Here is a 22,782-nt window from a genome sequence, read left to right on the forward strand (position 1 = left end):
AAATTCTCTAATCCTTGTGAGCAATGTTACTAGATGACAATCTTGTGTAACCTTTGGGGCCATATTAAACTTAATTCCTGATCTGACATTCTTCAGAAAAATCCTAATTTGTTTTGTTTGTTTTGGGGTTTTGTTTTGTTTTTTTTTTTTTTTAGATTTTTTATTTATTCATTTGAGAGAGACACAGAGACAGAGATTTCACAAGTAGAGGGAGAGGCAGAGGGAAATGGAGAGGGACAAGTAGACCCCCACTGAGCTGGGAGCCCAATATGGGGCTCGATCCCAGCACCTGGAGGTCATGACCCTTGCCAAAGGCAGATAGATGCTCAACCATCTGAGCCACCCAGGCACTCCAGAAAAATCCTAATTTAAAGTTTGCTGCAAACTCATACCGTCACTACTATTTAATCCAGATTATTTCCATCCTGTCCCAGATAAGTCATATCCATTATCAATCACTCCACATTTTGTTCTTTCCCTAGCCCCTGGCAAGCACTAATCTATTTATAGCTGTATAGTTTTGCCTATTCTGATATTTCATATAAGTGGAATCATAACATGTATAGCCTTTTGCATCTGGCTTTTTTCACTCAGAATATTGTTAGGGTTTATCTGTGTTGTAGCAGGTGCTCTGAATCATATTTTATTGTATAAACAACTTGTTTATGCATTTATTACTTCATAGATATTTGAATTCTTTCTACTTTTTGACCATTATGAGTAATGCTGCTACATACATTGACTTTTTTTTTTTTAAGATTTTATTTATTTATTTAACAGACAGAGAGATCACAAGTAGGCAGAGAGGCAGGCGAGTGAGGGGGAGCAGGCTCTCTGCTCAGCAGAGAGCCCAATGTGGAACTCAATCCCAGGACCCTGAGATCATGATCTGAGGTGAAGGCAGATGCTTAACCCACTGAGCCACCCAGGCACCCACACACACCACCCACCCACCCACCACACCCACAGATTATATCTGCCATCTGCCATCTGCCATGAAGGTGAGATGTGAATTTGAATTCCAGTGTTACCACTTGCTACTTATATAAAATTAAGTTTTAGAAAAAATTCTAACCTGTTGTTTCTTAAAGTGTAGCTTAATATACTAGGTCCATCAAAATAATGTGAATTTCTTTTGCTAATATAAAAATGCAGGTCCTGGCCATCTATTGAATCAGAATCTCCAAGACAAATCCTGAAAAAGAAAAATATCCTATCTGGTTGGTTCTTATCAACAGCTAAGTTTGAGGAACACTTTTAATAATGTGTTTTCCAAATTGCAGATCCATCAGTAGGCTATAAAACTAAACTAGTGATTCACAATAAGTTCTTGAAACAAAAATGATAAGAATATTCAAAATAAGAAGACACAAATATAATCAAAGCTTCAGCCAGTTTACTTCAGGTCTCAGCTGAACTCTTCTGCTAACATAAAGTTGGTTTTATTTCATTTTAGCTAAAATCACTCTGTAATGAAATCTGAAAAATAAATTATTGGCCTTATCTCATGTATTTAGTTTTCAACCACAGTACTTTTTTAAAAAACTCTTTTTTCTGGGATCAGAAAGAGAGGATCTTTTTTGCTGTAGGCTTGGCTTTTCTTTACTTTTTGTTCTGGCCTTTCCTAAAAGTTCAGAGAAAGGCAATGAGTGTTCTCTCTCTCAAATGATTTCAGTAAAGGCTTTCCAATGCTAGGAATAACTTAGGAATTTATCAGGTACCCACTTGTAATCAACCAGAGCCCAGTTACTTATGTAAATAAATTAAGTAATTATTTTAAATCCAAGAAAGTAAAACAAAACACGCCAAATCTGGTGGTAAACGTATCCAGATTTTACTTTTTTAACACTATAGCTACATCTCAGCAGTATGGACACTCTCATATCTAAATGCTGTTAATTCTCCACATTGTTAGCAATCCATGTAAAATGCTTGTGAAATCCCTGCTTCTCCAGTGGATGGCGGGGGACCAGTCTTCCTTTCATAGAAAAGGGGGTGAAGTGCTCCTTGTTACTGCTGGTCAGGAGTTCAAGCTCCTTACTATGCCTGCTCTGATCCATCCTGGCTGATTCTAAGCACGCTTCTTTTGAGACATTTGACATTTGATAAAAGAAGCAAAATCTGAAGTCATACATTAGTGGTACCCTCATACTAATTCATAATTTGAGTGCTTCTCTTCTTAAATTTTGTGATTCTTTAAAGAAATCTGATTTTATTGACTGTGGTCTTATTTACATTGACCGAGCTGAAATTAAACTGACCCCTGGTTGAAAGAGAACAGTGTGGAAACAGATGAGGATATAAAGAAGTGACTGGGCTAGCAACAATATAGCAGTCTTCAAGTCACCATTTTGAAGGTGAGATGTGAATTCGAATTCCAGTGTTACCACTTGCTATTTATATAAAATTTAAAATAGTATAAAGAATATAAAAACAGAAATTTGCACACCTAAAACTAACATAATATTGTATGTTAATTATATTTCAATAAAAATATTTTTTTAAAGATTTTATTTATTTATTTGACAGACAGAGATCATAAGTAGGCAGAGAGGCAGGCAGAATGGCGGGGGTGAAGAAGCAGGCTCCCTGCTGAGGCAGAGTCCCAATCCCAGGAGCCTGGGATCATGACCTGAGCCGAAGGCAGAGGCTTTAACCCACTGAGCCACCCAGGCGCCCCCTTCAATAAAAATATTTTTAATGTGAAAAAAATAGAAATTTACATAGTGCTAAACTTATTTCAGTCCCTCGGCTAACTCTGCAGTAACCTTATGAGATTGGCATAGAGAGGCTATCAAATTATACTTCATCTCTTCAACCTTAGTTTTTGCATTTGTCAGGTGAGCTTAACTATTTCATAAGGTTTAAGAGGATTAAATGAGTTAATAATCTCTACTACATTTTTGGTACACGGCATGTCCTTCCCTCAGAAAATGAAACCTTTTACTATTTTCAAGAAGCCTCATGTGACCCATGTGATTTCCATGTAAAAATTTGTGCTAAGTTTCAATACAATGTAGTTTCAATCATGTGTAATTTTTGCATTTGATTTTGGACATGGAGTCCCCAGTAGCTACTGTCCTTTCACTTGCATACTACCCAGGAAGCTTGTTTATGGGATACCACAGTCCACATCAGCTCAGTACCTTCCCCTCGTACCAGCCAACTGGTGGCCCTCATCTTATATAGTACTGGCCTGGCAGATGTCCATTGTTCAATCAGTCTGCTCCAACAGCATGGATGCCAGAGTCAATTCCTGTGCCAAATTGCCCTCATGGTCTGGAATACTTATTAGCTCATGTACTCTATACAACTCCAAATTATTTTTCTTATGAAATATGACCTTGGGGACCCAACAAAAAGAGACACAGGCTGGATACAGCAGGTAAAGGTGGTAGGTCAGTGATGACAGAGGTCCACTTGTGAGACTATAGTAGCAGTGATACTGATTTCAGATATGTGAAGGGGGAGCAAAAGTATAAGAATATTTTCAGTAGGAAGAATATGACTTTCATAATGGATTCAGACTGAGTTGTAAGATATTCAAGATGTCCTCCTAAAGGAAATTAGAAAAATAGGGTTAGAAAAAAAAAAGCTAGGGACGCCTGGGTGGCTCAGTTGGTTGGACGACTGCCTTCAGCTCAGGTCATGATCCCGGAGTCCCGGGATCGAGTCCCACATCAGGCTCCCAGCTCCATGGGAAGTCTGCTTCTCCCTCTGACCTTCTCCTCGCTCATGCTCTCTCTCACTATCTCTCTCTCAAATAAATAAAAATAAAATCTTAAAAAAAAAAAGCTATCATAGATGCCAACTGGAGTGTCATTTACTTGGAAGTAAGAGTAAACATCAAGAAAGAGAACATAGGATGCCTGGGTGGCTCAGTCGGTTAGGCGGTCATGATCTCAGGGTCATGAGATGAAGCCTTGCATGAGGCTATGCACTCAAGGTAGAGTTTGCTTGCCTCTCTCCTTCTGCTCTCCTCCTGCTCTCTCCCTCCCTCACGAATAAAATCGTTTTAAAAAAGACAACATGAAGGAGCAGAACACTTAGTGAAAAACTCATCAGGTGACTTGGTCCCTTGCTTTCCCCTGCCATAATTTTACCAGCTACCCTTGCCTACATAAAAACCTATTACCAGGTAAACATAAGGTGCCTACCAAGCACACATAGCTTCAAGCCAAGTCCGTGAGGTCTCTTCCCACAAAGTGGTGGTCCCCTAAATTCCTTCTGTATAAAAATTATGCAATTACTCTGAAACTTAGGTCATACAGTTGAGGGATAAGCAGATTTGGTTGTAAATTCAAATGGTGTAAACTCAAAAAATTTACTAGTAAAACTGAGATATAGCTAGCATTAGATTCTTCTGTAAGCCTGACCATCTTTGCCTTGGAAACAGGAGGTATTTAAGTTCATTATAAGCAAGGGACTCTGATTCAATACTTCACTCCCCACATAATCAATATAATATTCCTTGAAGTTGACAAGTTCCTTTTGCAATTCAATATATTAATCTTGTGCATTGAAAACTGTCGATACACCACTGTCAAAATAATATGTGAAATGCAGTACAATTGGATGAAGAAACTGGAATTTGTAGGAACCAAAAATTTTACTAAACTGTCCCTTTGTAAAATAACTATAAAATACACATGAAGTCATTAAAGCGCTAAAGTAAACCCCTTTGTTATTTTAGAAGCTTACAGGATGCTTATAGTTAATAAATTTTAGGAAATCTTTTTACACTTGCACAATAATAATAATTTCTCCTTGTAAGTCTGGAGTCTCCTAGACCATTTCCCCATCTTTTTAAAATTGTACAGCTTTAAAATTAAAATAAAAATAAAATTATTTATTTAATAATAAAATTATTAAAATAAAAATAAAATCGCTCAACTTATCCTGACAGAGATTAAATGATAGATATGATGGATTCAGTTTTCATTATCCTGACAGAGATTAAATGATAGATATGATGGATTCAGTTTTCCCTTTCAAAAATGGATGAATTAAGAAACAAAACCAGAAACAGATAAAAAAACAAAACTGGGTTTAGAGCTAGACAATGTAGTTTTTAATTGACTTTATTCCTTACTATTTCTATAACCTTGAACAAATTTCTTAAATAATTGATGTTTCAATTTCTTCATCTATAAAATAGTATTAGCTATCTCTATCCTACTGGGCAGTTCTGAGAATTATCAATGTCTGATACAATTCCTGGCACCCAGGAACCACTGCAGGGATGAGATACTGTAATGAGGCTATTTAGTTGAAATGCCTGCTTAGGTGTGAGTGGAAGGCACCTACCCAGTCACATCCCTCTAACTTCTCCATTTGAGATTCCATTTGAGATTTGAGATTTTCCAAATTTGAGATTCCATTTGAAGGATATCAGGACTCCCCAGAGGAATTCTGTCCAACACAGCAGGACTATGAACTTCTGAACTTTGACTTTGCGAGCAACTCCACTAGCTCCTTCAAGAATTTCTCCTTAATGGCCACTGTGTCTTATTAGGTAAACTTCTCCCTTTTTTTAAAAAAGATTTTATTTATTTATTTGACAGAGATCACAAGTAGGCAGAGAGGCAGCAGGGAGTGAGAGGGGGAAGCAGGCTCCCCACTGAGCAGAGAGCCCGATGTGGGGCTTGATCCCAGGATCCCACGATCATGACCTGACGAAGGCAGAGGCTTTACCCCACTGAGCCATCCAGGCACCCCAAACTTCTCCCATGTTTAAGCACTTCATTTCTTTAGGTGGACACTTTATGAACCACTTTATGAGACACTTTATGAATTTTTTTGTCTTTTAGTCCTAGAGTTTAAAATCATGCAATTTTTAAAATAGGACTATAAACCATTTTGGGAAGGCACTTTTGAAAAGTTGTAAGAGATGCATAGACCCCCTCACCTGGCTGTGTTTTCATACAAGAAAAGGTCTTGAAATAAGCATGGACTGAGTTCTCCACTCCCATGGTGGGAATTCACAGTGCCGGGACAGACAAAATCTGACTTGTATCTACCTCCCTGGATGGGACTAATAGAAAAGCAAAAGAGGATGCCCCGAATGTTGGGCCTTCTTGGAGGTTTCTTGGCTGAAAGCAGCCAGATTCTTACTGCTGCTCGAGATTCTCATGGGAGTAAATGTTGAAACTTTGAAGGAAAACAGGCACCTTTGGTGATCTCGAACTTCACAAACTCCTTGCCTCCTCACCCTTATCATACGCCGCCCCCTATATTATTATCCTGACCATTAAAGTTAGTTACACGTTCCTCCTAGCTTTGTACTTATACCTGGTGCATTGATAAGACCCCAATGAAAGTGTAGACAAAGCTTGGCTTGAGACCTTTTGCAACTAGAGCGTCAGGCACCAGGCCTCTCCTTTCTCCTACTAAGGTGTCTGGAGTAATCTGTTCATTCACCATCTCAGGGTTTGCTGGCCAAACCCGACATCTTATAATTAAGCACATGATTGAACATTCATGTCCAGTTAAGTCACTTTCAATTTTATTCATTTCAAAATCTGTTCATTAACTTATTCAACAAATATTTAAGGAAATATGACATTTCAGCCGATGTTCAAGCTCAGAAGTTAGGAATGACAGGAAATTGTGTAAGATAGGATCAGTCTGCCCTGGAGGAGTTTTTTTTTCTCCACTATAAAGATTCAAGCATCTTGGGAGTAATCCCAAAGTAAAACTAAGATAAAAATGGTATTTCTAATTTCCGTTTTCAAGGGCTCGTATCCCAGAATGTTTCCTGTCCTTTGCCCTAATCCTATTTATGAGCTTCCTGCCCTCTTGGACCCTCCCCTAATTAAAAGTGAACACCTAGGGAAGAGCGTGGTGTTTAGTAAACCCAGTGAATGGAATCAGTATGTTCATCTGTCAGAGGTACCTGTGAAATAATATAAAATTGGACAGTTCTGTGTGAGGTTCACCCTGGCTGACTCCCTCTCCCTAAGCCACTGAGATGATTGCCTTCTCTGTGGCTGGTCCATGTTAAACCATCCTGAACTTCCAGAGCAACACCAGTCTGTAGGTCATTGAGGCCAGTGAGTAGGGACTGAGCTAGAAACAATGTATGTCAACACAGCTTCTTCTCGATGCTGTTACTATGGCTGAAGGTGATTTTCTGATAGTTTATCAAAAACATTATTAAATTTTTTAGTCTAGAGTATAACTGGAGGAAAGGGTTTTTCCTTTTTTTCCTAACTAGACAGTTCTCCTTATATATGATCAGGTACAGATAGGTTAATTTCACTTGATAAAATATATTTGTAATTAATTAACTTACATTAAAGATATTTTAAAAATCAATTGATATATGGCAATAAGTTCTATCAATTTCTTTTCTAGTGCTAACTTGTTTTAATTCTGTTATTTCTATCTTCCCTAATTACTTCTTTCTATCCCACTAGTTGGACAACAACCCCTGGAAAATATGTGTACTTCAGTGGTGATCAGCAATTTTAGAATCAATATTATTTGATACCCAGTTCTTTATTCATACTGATCATTTTTTAGTGGTTCGAAGAGGAAAGACTGTCCTAGAAACTTAAAGAGGGAATTTTTTGTACAATTTTATTAATTTATAAATCATAGAATATTGAATCTTAGATTGAAAAAGATCTTCTATATTATCTGGTCAACGCCATTACACTTTTCCCTCTTCCCACTCCCATGATTCACATTTTATAGATGAGGGGGAAAAAGAGCAGAAAAAAATAAAGGACGTAGTGAGGGACCAGCAGGATCTAGATTTGCTGGAAGGAGGAAGAAATGAGCACAGTAAACATGAAGCTTGTCCTTTGTTCATAGGAAATTATTCCTGACCCTTAAAGCAATAACTTTACACATTCCTTTGGCTGTATGTAAGACCTCCAGCTCCTCTTGGTTCCTTTTTCTGTCTGCAGTTTGTAATGACCTTGGTCATCTTACCAGATTTCATGAGCTGACTCACTTGTGATGCAATATGTAATTTCATTAAAATATTTTTATAAAACTGAAGTTTTCTGATACAGGTATTATATAAGACATGATCATCTTATAAAAGATGTTTTCAATCTTTCCTGTTACATGAATAAACATTTTAAAATCATCTTGCTCTGAGCTTAAAATAAATGTTTTAAATCCCAATGCTTATAAGGATTATAAAATATTGTGATGTTCCAAGCAATTGCATATGCTTCAGTGAGATTTTGAAAAAGCTTTTTTTCGTTACACACTAAGAAATGCTATATGAATACTCGAGGCCCATTTTAACTGCTTCTAATTTAAAGTGTCTTTCTCATTTTATTTTTTTTAGTGATGACATCTTTTGAAACCAATAATAGATATGATATTAAAAACAGTCTGGACCAGATGGTTTACATCGTAACTGAAGACACAGACGACTTTACCAGAAATGCTTACCGGACTCTAAGGCCCTTTGTCCTCCAGGTCACCGACTGTATGGGCCGAGAAATCATGACGATGCAGAGACCTTTCAGATGTACCTGCTGTTGCCTCTGTTGTCCCTCCGCCAGGCAAGAGGTCAGAGAATGCAGGTCTTATCCCTGGTTTCTTCTTGATCCAAGTCTTCCCAGCATCCCTGTGCTTCTTCCAGAATGACACAGGAGGGGATTGTCACTGGCTCTGATGATCCAGTGACATCTCTTCTTTTCTGATGAAAGAAGAGAGTGGGGGAGGCAGGCCACATTGTCTCATGCAAGGAAAAACACAGAGGGCTTTTTCTTGTGGATTCTTGCCTTCCAGTGCTAGTTGGGGGGTCAAGCACAAATTAGGGTTATTTATTCAGTGACTGTAATTCTGTCAGTTGTGTCTAGTGAATTGGAAATGTATTTATGATCTAAAACAGAAGTCACACACATTTGTCTACATGTAGCTACGTATCCCCAGATAAGATGTCGCTAGACCTCATCAAATACTTTTAGAATTGGAAGAGACCTTGGATGACTTTACACTCCCCATCCCAGTCCATACTTGCCACAGATAAAGAAGGGGTGGCTCAGAAAGATGAAGTGCCTGGTGAGGTTACAGTCCCCTGAGGGCCAGACCTACAGAGCAGGCGTTCTGAGTTACAGTTGGGTTCCTTGTCTACAACCCGTGTGGCTCTAGGAAGGCTGTTTGCTGTAGGGAAAGAAGCAGCTTTAGTGAGAGGTCCACCAGAATTTTGAATTCCAGATATGTCACCTACTTAAATTGTGCAATTTACTTAATTTCTTTGGGCCTCAGTGCTCTGGTACATAAATATGCACAACAATACCCCCATAGGATTGCTATGTGCCAGCACATATTAAATGTTAATTTATTTATAACCTTTTCTGTGTTTTGATTTCCTATAAGATGGAGGTAATAATTGTATCTGTACACAGGATTGCTTTGAGGTCTAAATAGTAAATAAATGTTAACTGTTCATTACAGTACCTGGCAGATAGTACAGTGCTCAGAGAACGTTGTTCCCAGGTATCTTACTCCATCATTACTGTTTTGTAATTATGGCCTGATATTTGAGATGAATCTTCACTTTTAATCTTTAATCCTTTTGGATTCATACTCATGAGTTGGGTTTTCTTCTCAGATTGTATAAATGCAACCTCCCATGATTAAAGTAAGCCATGATGTAGTAAAGCTAATCAAAATTATAAATGTACTCAATTTATAGAACATTTATTTCATGATAGATTTTTTTTCTCATTTCTCCAATTTTACTTGTATTCCTGTGTGTGTGTGTGTGTGTGTGTGTGTGTGTGTGTGTGTTCAGTTTTCTGAGGTTTGATCACCTGTGTTGATTTCTATGTCCACCACACAATGCAGATACCCAACAATTTCATCACCACAAAAATCCCTTTCGAACCATGCCCACCATAGACTTCTTAGAGAATGAACTGGCTTTCCGTAGCAAATGACAAGCAAGTCTCCCCTGTGTCCTGAAGTAAAATGTGACTTTATCCCTCAAGGTTGCTCCCTCCAATGACAACCCCAAGAAATGGCCAAGGGAAAGAGCAGTCAGGGCCTTGCTTTGCTTCCACACACAGCAAGAACTTTAGAGTATGAGAGGCCTGTGGAGGCCTCTCTCTCAACAAATTCCTAAGTCGTTAAAAGTTTTCAGAGCACATCTAGGTGGTGTGTCCACATGTACATCGATGCATAGCTTCCTCCCCTCTCTCACTTCCTCATTTGCAGCTGGAGGTACCGTGTCCTCTTGGTGTCACCATTGGCTTTGTGGCACAACACTGGAACCTGAGCAGGGCAGTTTACAGCATCCAGAATGAGAAGAAAGAAAATGTGATGAGAGTGCGCAGGCCATGTTCAACCTACGGCTGTGGTTCTGATTCGGTTTTTGAGGTAACCTAATGGTAAAATAATGTTTTTAGAACTTTTTTTTCCTCCATGGACTGACCAACTGCAGAATGATCCTGTTACAGTGTACTGTTCTATGTAATTGAAATGAGGTTTACAACATCACTTACAAAATAAATAGAGCAAGTATGATGAAATAATTGTAAGCTACTGTGCTAGGTATTAAGGAAATGCAAAGATGTACAGAATAGTCCTCTATCCCTCAGCAAGTGTAAAACAAGTCAATATATAACTATAGTATGAAGCTCAACAAGAATTCTTGGTGTAAAATAAATGCAGTTTATCAGTTTGCACGTATGTATCACATGGTTCTCACTACCACACCATGAGCTAGGTGTCAATCTTATTGTTCAGAGACAAAGCTGAAATTCATCAGGAGTTAATAGTAAGGAGACAGGGTGCTGAGGAACTTCTTCCCTCTGGTGTAATTGCAATGAAGGGAGCTGGAAAGAAAGGGAGACACATGAGAGCTCCTGGAGGAAGGGAAGCAGAACAGGTGGAACTAGCTGACATGAGCACTTGAAGAGCTGATGGGTCTCAAAGGCCCAGCAGAAGTCTGGGGTCCTAACCCTGTTCTCCCAGGTTCTGGAGGAGGCTGGTGGTCAGTGTCCACTTGTGTGTGTGGTGGCAGTAGGGGGAGGTGCTGGGGCTGGGATGACCCTGAAGCATCCACTCTTTTTTCTTTTTTCTTTTTAAAATTTTTATTTATTAGAGAGAGAACAAGAAAGAGAGAGCACAAGCAGGGGAGGAGGGAAAAGTAGGCTCCCTGCTGAGCAGGGAGCCCTATGCGGGGCTTAATCCCAGGACCCTGACCCTGGCATCATGACCTGAGCTGAAAGCAGATGCTCAACGGACTGAGCCACCCAGGCACCCCTGGCACATCCACTCTTGAGGTAAAAGCCATCTTCAATGTACTCAACCATGTGTGTGTCTTAGAGGAGTTTAACGTGTAAAATTTTCTGGAGTTTGAGAACCAAAATATGTGTATGTTAACATAACATTTATAGTTAATTTATAGTTAAGTGTAGTTAACATAACATTTACAAATCACAAAAATGATTTACACTGGAAATCTACAAAAAGTATAGTTTTAAACAGAAACAAAAAATAAATAGCAAGTTCTAAACACATGTTCTGTAATTATGTAGTATAATGGTTGCCCATTAAATTTTCTTTCAGTTCTTAGTTCTGCTGCCTCTCAACCAGGAAGCCAGTCATGTGAAATCATATAATTATATCACATATGGTTTCTAGGTTTACCTCAAGATTTAATTCTAAGCCAGAAGGATAGGCATCTGGGTAAATTTGGAGAAGAATCAGCCTAACCATGGAAGAGCTGGGATACTCTAATCAGTGACCCACAACTGCAGTGACACTAATGATGATAAGAGCAGCTGTCCTTTTCAGGGCTCCCTGTCTTCAGGTGTGGTTCTGGTCCTATCTGCTTCCCACATACGAACTCATTTAATTCTTATAAACAACCTGTAAGACAGATGCTATGATAATTTGCCTTTCAGAAAACTGAGGTTAGAGATCTTGTGCAAAGTTAGTCACAAAGCTATTATTTGAAAGTGGTTCCAGAGCCTATTCCCTAAACCACTATGCCCTGTGCCTCTTTCATCTCTGTGATGTTTCATCTCTTTGTGTGTGAATATAGGAGAACAGAAATAGAGTGAAATGGTGGTGGGTTACTTCATGTGCTCTCAAGTTTAGGATCATGGCTGAGAAGCCAAGAAGTCTCCAAGGAAAGACATCTCGCCTGAGGGCATGCTCTCCTGAGAGGCTTGATTTTGCTTCTGTTGGGTCCCAGTGATGTAACAAACAGCAGACCATTTTTTAATGTTATTCTTTCAGTTTGGTGTTTCCCAAGTCATGTGTATATTTTAAATATTGAGTACAAATCTTGATTATGAATTCTCAGTAGACAAAATTTTCCCTACCTCTAGTTTAGGCCAAGAGAGTCAAGCTTGCTTGCTTGCTTGCTTGCTTGCTTGCTTTTTTTTTTTTTTTGGAGTCTCTATTTTTAAAATTTTTTTTATTAGTATGTTTAATTAGCCAACATATAGTACATCATTAGTTTTTGATCTAGTATTCAATAATACATTAGTTCTGTATAACACCCAGTGCTCAAGCTTTCTTTTAGTCCTGGTTATGTAGTCTTCCCTTATACTGGGTTGTCTCCCTTTGAGAGTTCCCACCTTATTGGGGATCTATAATATAGGACATTCATTGCTCAGGCCCAAGGCCCCACGACTGCCTTGCCTGATTGGGGAAATCAAATCCCCTTGCCAAGGAAGATTGGCACCCCAGAGAAGCCAAAGAAAGTGTCAGCCTCTGTGTAACATGTAACACTCAGGATTTTCAGACTTTTCCCTTTTGCTCCACAGATTTCTCTCTCTTAAGAGCTTGGCTTTGCATGTAAATAGGCTTTAATATATACTTTAGTCAGCACTTTTAGGTTTTCACATTATGCACTTTGCAACATTGCCAAAAATGGAAGGAACAAAATTGTTAAAAGGTTCACAGATTTTAGGGTCAAAGGCATAAGAATGTTCAAATATCAGTATAACAATTAAAATAATTTTTCTTGTGATTAGTGATTGGCAATAACTAAAAAGATACTCCTTTGTTTTCTATTTAAGATGACAGATATAATGTTTTTGCCATATGGAACTCATATGGAATTTGAGATCCTCTGAAAATGTTTGTTTTATGAGGTAAAACATCATTCAATTAATATTATAGCAAGTGTTTTATAATCCAAGGGACAGGAAAATTTATCTTGGAAAAAATGCTGAAACCATGTTTTTCATGAAAGTTTCAAGAGCATATTTGCTCAGTTGTCTTAGGTAATAGTATTTGAATGCTATTTGTTCTCTTGTTAAAAATAAAACAGATTTAGAATATAAACAATTTTAGAAACTCTTGTTTATGCAAGGATAGGGAGATATGAGGAATGCTGTAGAGAATAATTAAAATGACAAAATACTCATCTAGTTTTTTAAATTAATTGCTGCTGGCTGCCTTTTGCCCTCCTCACCATAAAACTGAGGAAAACAAGCCTTAAAAGGGGGGAGGTACTAGCTTATAGCTTTCTTTATTAAAATATGCTCATTTCTTAGCCAAATTTATTTCATCACTAATCAATACATTTTAATGAATAGAACCTAAAGATTTCAGAGCTAGAAGGAACACGAAGGACTCTCTGCTCTATATTCTAATATAAGATGAGAAAACTGTAAAGACCTAGTTCATGTATGCAGAGTTATACTAGAAATCCAGAACTATCATTTCAAATCCCCCTTTTTTGTCCAGTATTCTTGCAACCACATCTCAAATTTAAGAGATTTAAAACATTTCAATGTGCTATCTTTTCTTTTTTTAAAATTTTTAAAATTTATTTATTTGAGAGGAGACAGTGAGAAAGAGCATGAGAAGAGAGGTCAGAGGGAGAAGCAGACTTCCCATGGAGCTGGGAGCCTGATGTGGGACTTGATCCCAAGACTCCGGGATCATAACCTGAGCTGAAGGCAGTCGCTTAACCAACTGAGCCACCCAAGTGCCCCTGTACTATCTTTTCTAACAGTGACCTTTCAATTGAAAAAAATTTAAACTGTCTCAAATTTTTCTAATATTCTAAATTATTTTTAAGCACATGCTAACAGAGTTCATCTCAAAACTTCAGACTGATACCACCACAATCTTCTAACCATGAAGAAAGAACTAAATTACCATGTTACAAAAATGAAAACATTTAAAATGTCTAAATCATGGATGACATAAAGGTTTATGTTATTTAGAACACTGATACACTTAGATTGTTCTTTTCATAGCCATCATTCCCATTTAAGTTTAAGTTTTCTTATTGTATCTGTTCTTTAGATTTCTTTGGTTAAAATGTATTCCGCATTTGATAAATTCACTTGCCTTGAGGAAATGTAATTGCTGGTAGCACAAGGAATGTCAAATGCGCAGAGATAGAACCCAGTCACTACCTTGATTTAGGGAAAGACAATATGTTTAATGGGCAGTTGGATACAATTCTTCCCAGACACAGCCTGGCCTGACTGTTGACCTGGGAGAAGTCATTGCTAAAATGGAATATTTTACAGCCAACTATGAAAATTCACAGCCAACTATGAAAATTCTTCTGGGTATTGTTCCTTAATTTCCCCCTTCCTTGAGTTCATTTTTTATTTTTCCATCAAATATAACATTTCCACTCTTCTCTGTGTTTTCTGCTATCTGTATATTTCATTCTGTTCTGTATTTGATTATATATTTCTGTCTACATGTAATTTGTGCCACTTGTTTAAGATACAGCCATGGGACCTGCCTGAATAGGGAAATCAAGGTGAGACTGTGCTCTTTTCTTCACTGATAGCTTTTTAACTTTCTAAGAAAAAAACAAATGTGTTCATAGTTTTGGCATTTTGAGAGACCAGTTTATAATACTGCTGCTCTTCGGCTGTGAGTGAAATCCCTGAGAGATAGACACAGGAGTGAGAAACACATCATTTTTGTACTGAAGACATGGCTACACTCTGTGGCAACCATAGCTTTGTACAGACTGAGAGTTACTTCCCAGTCTCAGGCAGAGGCAAACAACCCTAGTCCTTTCTTGTGGAGGCCTAACACTGCAAACTGTTCTGTGGAGGGGCTAGGAATGTGTGCTCTCTGCAGAAAGGCTGCCTCTCCAAAAGGAGTCAAAGATAAAGAGGGCTGAACTACTCAAATCCAGTGTCTTCTTCCCAACCCACCAGGCCAGCAGTTCATCCCTGCTCTCTGAGGCAAGAAAATAAGGGGACAGAAAAAGGTCAAGTGTGTTTTCTAAAGCCAGTGTCTCTATCTGGACATTTCAGGAGTGGAGAGGAATTGTGGTAGAAGTGAGCTAGTCCCTTAAGTCTCTCCTCTTCTTCCATAATATTATAACCTGTGTTTTCACTGACTCCACATGAAACCTGGAATAAAGAGAATATTTGCTACCTTCCCATGCAGTTAAGTGTGTTCAAGTAGCAAAGTTTTGGCCTATTAGAAGTGAACTATAGAACTACTTTAAAAGCGAAGTGGTGCACACTATTTTCCTCTCCTTAATTCTCTCCTCATTCCAAGTAGAGATATCTCAGGAGAGGTGATATAAGCTGATCTGGGGAATGAAAACTATGAACAGTAGAGCAAAAGGTAGGAAAAGTCTGGGTTCTTGAGGTCTCCTTAGAGCTAATAGAGCTAGCAGAGAGATATCTTGTGATTTCTAGGCTGCCCAATTGCAGACTTTTAGGTAAGAAAGAAATAAAAGGTCTTATTCCAGGTCCCTGTTCCTTGCACCTAAACATAACATGAAAAGATGTATCTCTTAACACACTTTTAAAAAAAACACAGAAATCATGGGCCAAACTATTATTTTTAAAAAATATGTTTGAGTTGATGAACTTAACTGAGCAATTAATTTATTTAAAATAGAATAACCTAATTGATTTTTTGAGCTTTTCTTTCTAGGGGTAATTCTCAGAATATAAGCAGACTAGGTTACTTGCAAATGGCTTCCTATAATGTAGCAGGTTGTTATACTTGACTATACATAGGAAGAACTGTCTTTTACACTGGTAGTTCCTAACCTTCCATTTCTCTCACTCTCTCAACCCTTAAATAAAACAAGTGTTTTACTATTTTTCCAAAATATAAGAAAATTTCCTAAGCGCTATGATCAAACTTAATAAATTAAAAGGTGTGGAATGTTTTTAACTGGCTTGAAAGACATTGATGAAAAGACTGCATAACTTTAAGTTCATTTATCTGAATCTACCAGGATTTTCAGTTTTCCATACGTTCCCAACAAAATACAATTATCCCGAGTAGAGAACATATTGTCACATCTAAACTAAAAATTTTATAGATTCAGGAAGAAGGCAAGATGTTCCCTCTCATCACTGCTTTTCAGCATTATCATGGAAGGCCTAGCTAATGCAATAAGACAGGAAATAAAAGTAATACAGATTGGGAAAAAAAAAATAAAGCTCTCTTTATTCACAACTGACATGATCACCTATGTAGAAAACTTGAAAGAATCAACAACAAAAACAAAAAGTCTTGGAACTAATATGCAATTATAACAAAGTTGTAGGATACAAGGTTAATATGCAAAAGTCAATCACTTTTTAATAAACAAGTAGAATTTTAAATTAAAAGCACATTACCATTTACATCAACATCCCCCAACATGAAATAATTAGGTATCAATCTTACCAAATATGTACAAGAGCTATATGGGGAAAACTATAAAACTCTAACAAAAGAAATAAAAAATAATTAAACAAACCTATTCCAAAGTATATGGATAGGAAGACTCAGTATCATCAAGATGTCAGTTTTTCCCAACTTGTCTGTAGAGTCAGTGCAGTCCCAGTCAAAATCCCAGCAAGTTTTCTTTGTAGATACCGACAAGCTGATTCTAAAGTTTATATGGAGAGGCAAAAGACCCAGAATATCCAACAGAACACTGAAAGAGAAGAACAAAGTTGGAAGGCTGACACTACCCAATTCAAGGCTATCACAAAGCTATAGTAGTTAAGACAGCATGGTATCAGTGAAAGACTAGACAGAGTGATCAGTGGAATGGAACAGAGAGCCTGGAAACAGACAAACATGAATATACCAAGGACTGCTGCAAACTGGAGACTGCAGAGAGCATCAACACACTGAGTCACTGGAGGGAGATTTACATGGACAGACTGCTAGGCAGGCTACGCTAGGTTATGCTGTAGTGACAGCTCCAAAGTCTTAGTGGCTTATAAGGAAAAAAAAAATGTTTTCCATACTTACCCTATGTGTCCAATGCCAGTTATTAGAACACCTCTGCTCATCACAGTCTCTCAAGGACCCATGCTAATAAGGACCATCTTAAATCCAATCTTACATAAGTGTTAGGATATAGGGAAGTGCACAGGGCAACTCACAGACTGGTTCTTCAATTTTTGCCCAGAAGTGGAACATCTTACTTACAGTCACAATTCCTTGGTCAGTGCAAGCTGTATAGACACAACCAACTTCAAATGAGCAGAAAAATGCAATCTTACCAGATTTTAAAATCTCTAAAGAGGTTAAAAAAAAAAAAGAGTTCATAAATAGCACTAATAACTACCTCCCAAGTGTTCTGTTTTTTTGTTTTTGTTTTCTTTTTCTTCCAAATAGCCTGCAATAGAGTAGTATGTGGTATGTGAAATTGACCGATACGTACCTGTGGGCAACTAGTTACATTTTTATAACAGAATCTGCAGGTTGATGATGCTTGCTGGCTTCTAGTTTATCATTTAATTTTTATTAACTAACATCTTAGTAGAAATTAGGGTAAATCTGTCAGTTTAGTAAAGGCAGTTAAAGGCCCTAAGAAAAAAGGAAATGGAAGACATACAGAGGAGTTGATTGATTGATTGGACATAGGCAGGAGTATCAAAGATACACTTTTACCTGCCTCACAGTTTGCCTGCCCAACTGGTTAAAATTAAAAAGTCTGACAAAACCAAGTGTTGGTGAGAATGTGGAGCAAATGGAACTCTCATAAATTGTTTCAACCACTTTGGAAAGCCATTTGTAAGAATCTAATAAAACTAGACATATAATCATTCTGTGATTCAGCTCTCTAACTTTAGGTATGAGAAAAGTTAAGTACAAATGTTTACCAAAGGTTAGGTACAACAGTGTTTCTAGTGGCTATATTCATAGCCTCAAATGCAAAGATTCCAAGATGTACATCAGTAGGAGAATAGATAGTGTTATATTCACACAATGGAATGCCACACAGTGATAAAAAGGAGAAACTACTGATGTACAGCACAATAGGAGTGATGAATAAATCTCAGAAACTATGTGTATTTGGACTCTCCAGAGAAACTATTTATATTTATATTCATATTCATATATTTATACATGGTTATGGACACTAAGGAGTCCCATAGTCTGCAGTTGGCAAACTAGAGACCCTGAAGGGCTAATGGTACAGTCCAGTCCAATTCCAAGCCTGAATGCAGCAGAAAACTAATGTCCCAGCTCAGGGAGACAGAGAGAAAAAATTCCCCCTTACCCTACATTTTTGTTCTGTTCAGGCATCCAGCTGATTGAATGTGGACCAACCACATTGGGAGGTCAATGTTCACTCAGTCTACCAACTCAAATATCAATCTCATCCAGAAACACCCTCACAAACATACTCAGAATGTTTAACTATGTATCTGGGTATCCCTTGGGCCAGTCAAGTTGACACACAAATTAACCATGACAAGTTCACTCCTTGTCAACTTGGCAACCATACACATCTCTTTAAACCATACTTAATCTCCAAATGTAAATAACAAGGTCATAATGTCATATAACCTCATACAACTACACTATTTACCATTAAAAACGCAACCCATGGGGCGCCTGGGTGGCTCAGTGGGTTAAGCCGCTGCCTTCGGCTCAGGTCATGATCTCAGAGTCCTGGGATCGAGTCCCGCATCGGGCTCTCTGCTCAGCAGAGAGCCTGCTTCCCTCTCTCTCTCTCTGCCTGCCTCTCCATCTACTTGTGATTTCTCTCTGTCAAATAAATAAATAAAATCTTTAAAAAAAAAAAAAAAAAACGCAACCCATTTTTGACCGCTGGCCTTCAGGGATATCTCAGGAAGGGGATAGTGCTGTGGCTGTCCGCTTTCAAAGGGTGTAGGCATATAGTGCAGAACCACCTGTAACCCAAGCCTGAGTCTTTTCTTCCTCTGTCAACTGTTGGAAGGGAACTCCTTATGAGTCCACAAGTGCATGATGAAAGGGAAGGAAATATGGCAGCAGAGGGGACTGTGGACATTTGGGCCACTTCTTCATGTAATTCGTGCCTTCAGGGCCTGCTTAGGCCCCACTGCATGTATGCTACTTCCATTTGATGATGGTGTCCTGCAGTGCACACCCAGCTTGATGGCTTGGATGGTCAGATGTCATCTAGTTCCTGATGGGTAATTTAGGTTCCATGGTGACCAGGTGCCCCTGCTCAGGTGTTTGGTCTCTACTAAGGCCCATTGCAAGCCAAGAGATATTTCTCAAAGGAGAATGGTTTTCTGCAATGGATGGCAGGATTTTTTTCTGAAATTCTAAGGGTCTGCATTAAAATTCACCTGTAGGGACTGCCAAAGATTCCAAACAGCACCCCTATCTGCCCCTGACTGGTCAGGTTCCACTGGATGTGCTGGGTCATAGGACCCAAGGGGCAGAGTAGCTTTTACAGCAGCCTGGACCCATTGCAAAGTGTTCTCTTGTGCTGGGCCCTGCTCAAAACCAGCAGCATTTCAGGTCACTTAGTAAATGGGCTGGAAAAATAGACCCAAATAAGGGATATGTGGCCTCTAAAATCCAGAGTCTCATTAGACATTGTGTACCTTTTTGTTGTTGTTGTAGGAGGGTCCAGATGCAACAAGTTATCTTTCCCTTTTGAGGGGATATCTCAATATACCCTATGCTACCAAACCACTAGAAATTTCACTGAAGTAAAAGACCCCTGGATTTATTTCGTATCCTCTGATAAGCAAATGTCTTACCAATAAGTCTAGAATAGTTTCTACTTCTAGCTCACTAGGTCCAACCAGCATGATGTCATCAATGTAATAGACCAGCATGTTATCTTACAGAAACAAACAGTGATAAAGGTTCCCATGAACTAAAATATGACACAGGGCTAGAAAGCTGACCCCCTGAGGTAGTATAATGAAGGTATATCACTGGACTTACCAAATGAAAGCAAACTGCTTCTGGTGGACCATATGGACAGGGATAGAGAAGAAGACATTTGCCACATCAATAGCTGCATCCCAGGTACACAAAGATAGGCTGATTTGCTCAAGCAATGAAACCACAGCAGCGGCAGTTGGAGTCACCACCTGGTAAAGCTTATGATAATCCACTGCCATTCTCCAAGATTCATCTCTCTTCTGCACAGGCCAAATATATAAAATTGAATGAGGATATGGTGAGAATCACCACTCTTGGTGGCACTAATCTCTGTGATACTTCCAGGAATCCAGTATTGCTTTTGGTTTACTAGTTTGCTAGAGAGAGGAGGCCCTAGCAGCTTGAACTTGGCCTTTTCCACCACAGAGGCCTTCATTCCACAGGTCAGGGAACCAATGTGGAAACTGTACTAGCAGCATAATATACCTTCCGATTGTGCATTTTGCAGCTGGGGAATAACCATAGGACGGGCTCCAGGACCCACTGGTCCCATTGTGAGACAGATCCGAGTTGCAACTCCATTGATCACCTGAGCTTTTTAAGCCTCTGCTCTGACTGGTGGCCCCAGTGATATTTTGGTTCTCTTGGAATTAGTTCAGAGGCAGTAATCCCAGAAAGGTCTGAGTATTTCATTTTCCTCAATGCACAGTTACACTGATAAAAGGCCATAGATCCCCTTGGGGAAGGCTGTGAGAAATAATAATATTACAATTTTTGGTAATGTCTCAGGGTCCTTCCTCAGGGGGACCTGGTCCCCGCTTCGTTCATGGGGTTTTGAGTGTATAAATGGCTTAATCCAGGAATTGATTGAGGGGCTGTGATCCCTCTATTTTTATGATTCAGATATGACTTTTGTTTTCCTGATCCAGAACTTTTGTGCTACAAGTACAAGACATCAGAGAATGAGGGAAGGGAGTGTCACTCAATCTGCTGTCTCAAAATGAAATATCAATAGACAAATAAATAAGCAAGCTACTCTGCTGGGCAAACCATAACATGTGGATTGGTCTGATGAAGGCCAAAGGTCTCTGTCTTCACCTGTCTACAAATGGTGTCTTTATACCAATGCACGGCTTTTCAGAAATAAACAAATGGCCTATTAATAAAAATTAAGTTCTTAATTTATTACAAACTTACTTATAAGAAATTTCCTCCTAATTAAGATCAGGTGCTACAGAAACATCAAATTAGAATTAGCATTCCAGCTCTGCCACTTGCTACTCTGTGCCTCACTTTCCTCTTACCAGCTCCATGCTTTGGGCAAGTCATATTTAACCCCTCTATGCCTTAGCTTCCCTATCTGTAAAATGAGCAGAATAATAATACTTACCTTTATGAGTTGTTTTGAGGATTGTCTTATTGTGTATAAAGTGCTACGACCATGCCTGGCACCCAGATAGTAAGCACTGCCAAGGCATTAGCTATTATTTCCTTACTAACTTTTACTTTGTAAAGAAAATTTTCTTGTTAGCTTGATAAGCTGACATTTCTATCACACCTGTATAGTTCAGTTTTTTAAAAGTATTTGTTTTCCCTTTTAAAAAATACTTAAAAATATTTTTTTCTCTTCAATTTTGGATGAACAGCATTAGAAGTGCATTCATTACAACTAACCCTTAAGCTAAGGATTTCTTAGAGCAGGGGTTCTCAAACTTAATCTCACATCAGAATCCCCTCGAGGCCTTGTTAAATTGCAGATTGCTGGGCCCATCTCCACAGCTTCTCCTTCAGTAGGTTTAGGGTAGAGTCTGAGGTTTTGCATATTTTAGCAGTTTCATTATAATGCTGCTGGTCTAGGGACCACACTTGAGAACAATTGTCTTAGTGAACAAAATCTAATGTTTTTTGGAGAAAGAATTTTGGAAATGTATAAGGAAGTTTATTCTCTTTCTTTGTGTATATATGCATCTATGTGTATATATAGTAACTATGTAAAAGATGTATGAAATTATTAATATAACATTTTCCATATAGTTAAATAGGTAAATCTTGACAAATAAAAATCACGTAAAAACAAATATTTAGGAAGTTTATATAACATTTCTAATTCAGTTGCCATTATTTGGAAAATTTTGTTTCAGAACTATGGCATTTTTCTTGCTAATAATTCATTTTTTCAAAACAACTAGTTATTCATCCTTTTATTGTCTGCAGGATTTCTACATGATTACTGCTTATTTACGGCAAGAAGACTTTTCATGGGGCACCTGGGTAGCACAGTCAGTTGAGCAGCTGACTCTTACTTTTAACTCAGGCCACGATCTCAAGGTCCTGGTTTCAAGCCCCACGGGCTCCACACTCAGCAGAGAGTCTGCAGAAGACTCTTCCTCCCTCTCCGTCTGCCCCCCACCCCTTCAAATAAATAAATGAAATCTTAAAAAAAAAAAAAATACTTCTCACATGTTCTTTATGCCACGAACCTCAAGGTAAAACTCTGCTAAAAACTAAGCAAGCAAATCTTTTCTTGCATCTGATTTTGTGTATTTGTAGGGGGTGGGGGAGATTACGTTGATGAGATGTAATCATTTGGCAAGGTATAATTAAGAAGTTCTTTAAAAGCTATGTGGTATTGCATTTGTAATAAATATTAGTTGTACAGTAATGGTGAATAAAGACCGGGATGACCAGCCCAAACAGTAGTGAGCTTGGGGGCGCCTGAGTGGCTCAGTCGGT

General features: G+C 38.4%; 1 protein-coding gene across 3 annotated transcripts in view; it reads left to right on the plus strand.

The window, feature by feature from the left end:
- The window catches only part of LOC132010159 (phospholipid scramblase 4-like), a 49,369-nt gene extending 26,839 nt beyond the window's left edge, over positions 1–22,530 (plus strand). For 2 of the 3 annotated variants that reach the window (XM_059388094.1, XM_059388095.1), the window contains 3 exons: positions 8,306–8,532; positions 10,186–10,347; positions 22,264–22,530. In XM_059388094.1, coding sequence (XP_059244077.1) covers positions 8,308–8,532; positions 10,186–10,347; positions 22,264–22,479 — 603 coding nt within the window. In that variant the 5' untranslated portion in view covers positions 8,306–8,307 and the 3' untranslated portion in view covers positions 22,480–22,530. Of the gene's footprint in view, positions 1–2,266; positions 2,358–8,305; positions 8,533–10,185; positions 10,348–22,263 lie in introns of those variants that run through there. The other variant, XM_059388096.1, reaches the window with a different exon arrangement.
- Positions 22,531–22,782: the final 252 nt, after the last annotated feature.

This window comes from Mustela nigripes, chromosome 2, assembly GCF_022355385.1.
Source record: "Mustela nigripes isolate SB6536 chromosome 2, MUSNIG.SB6536, whole genome shotgun sequence".
NCBI classification, from domain to species: domain Eukaryota; kingdom Metazoa; phylum Chordata; class Mammalia; order Carnivora; family Mustelidae; genus Mustela; species Mustela nigripes.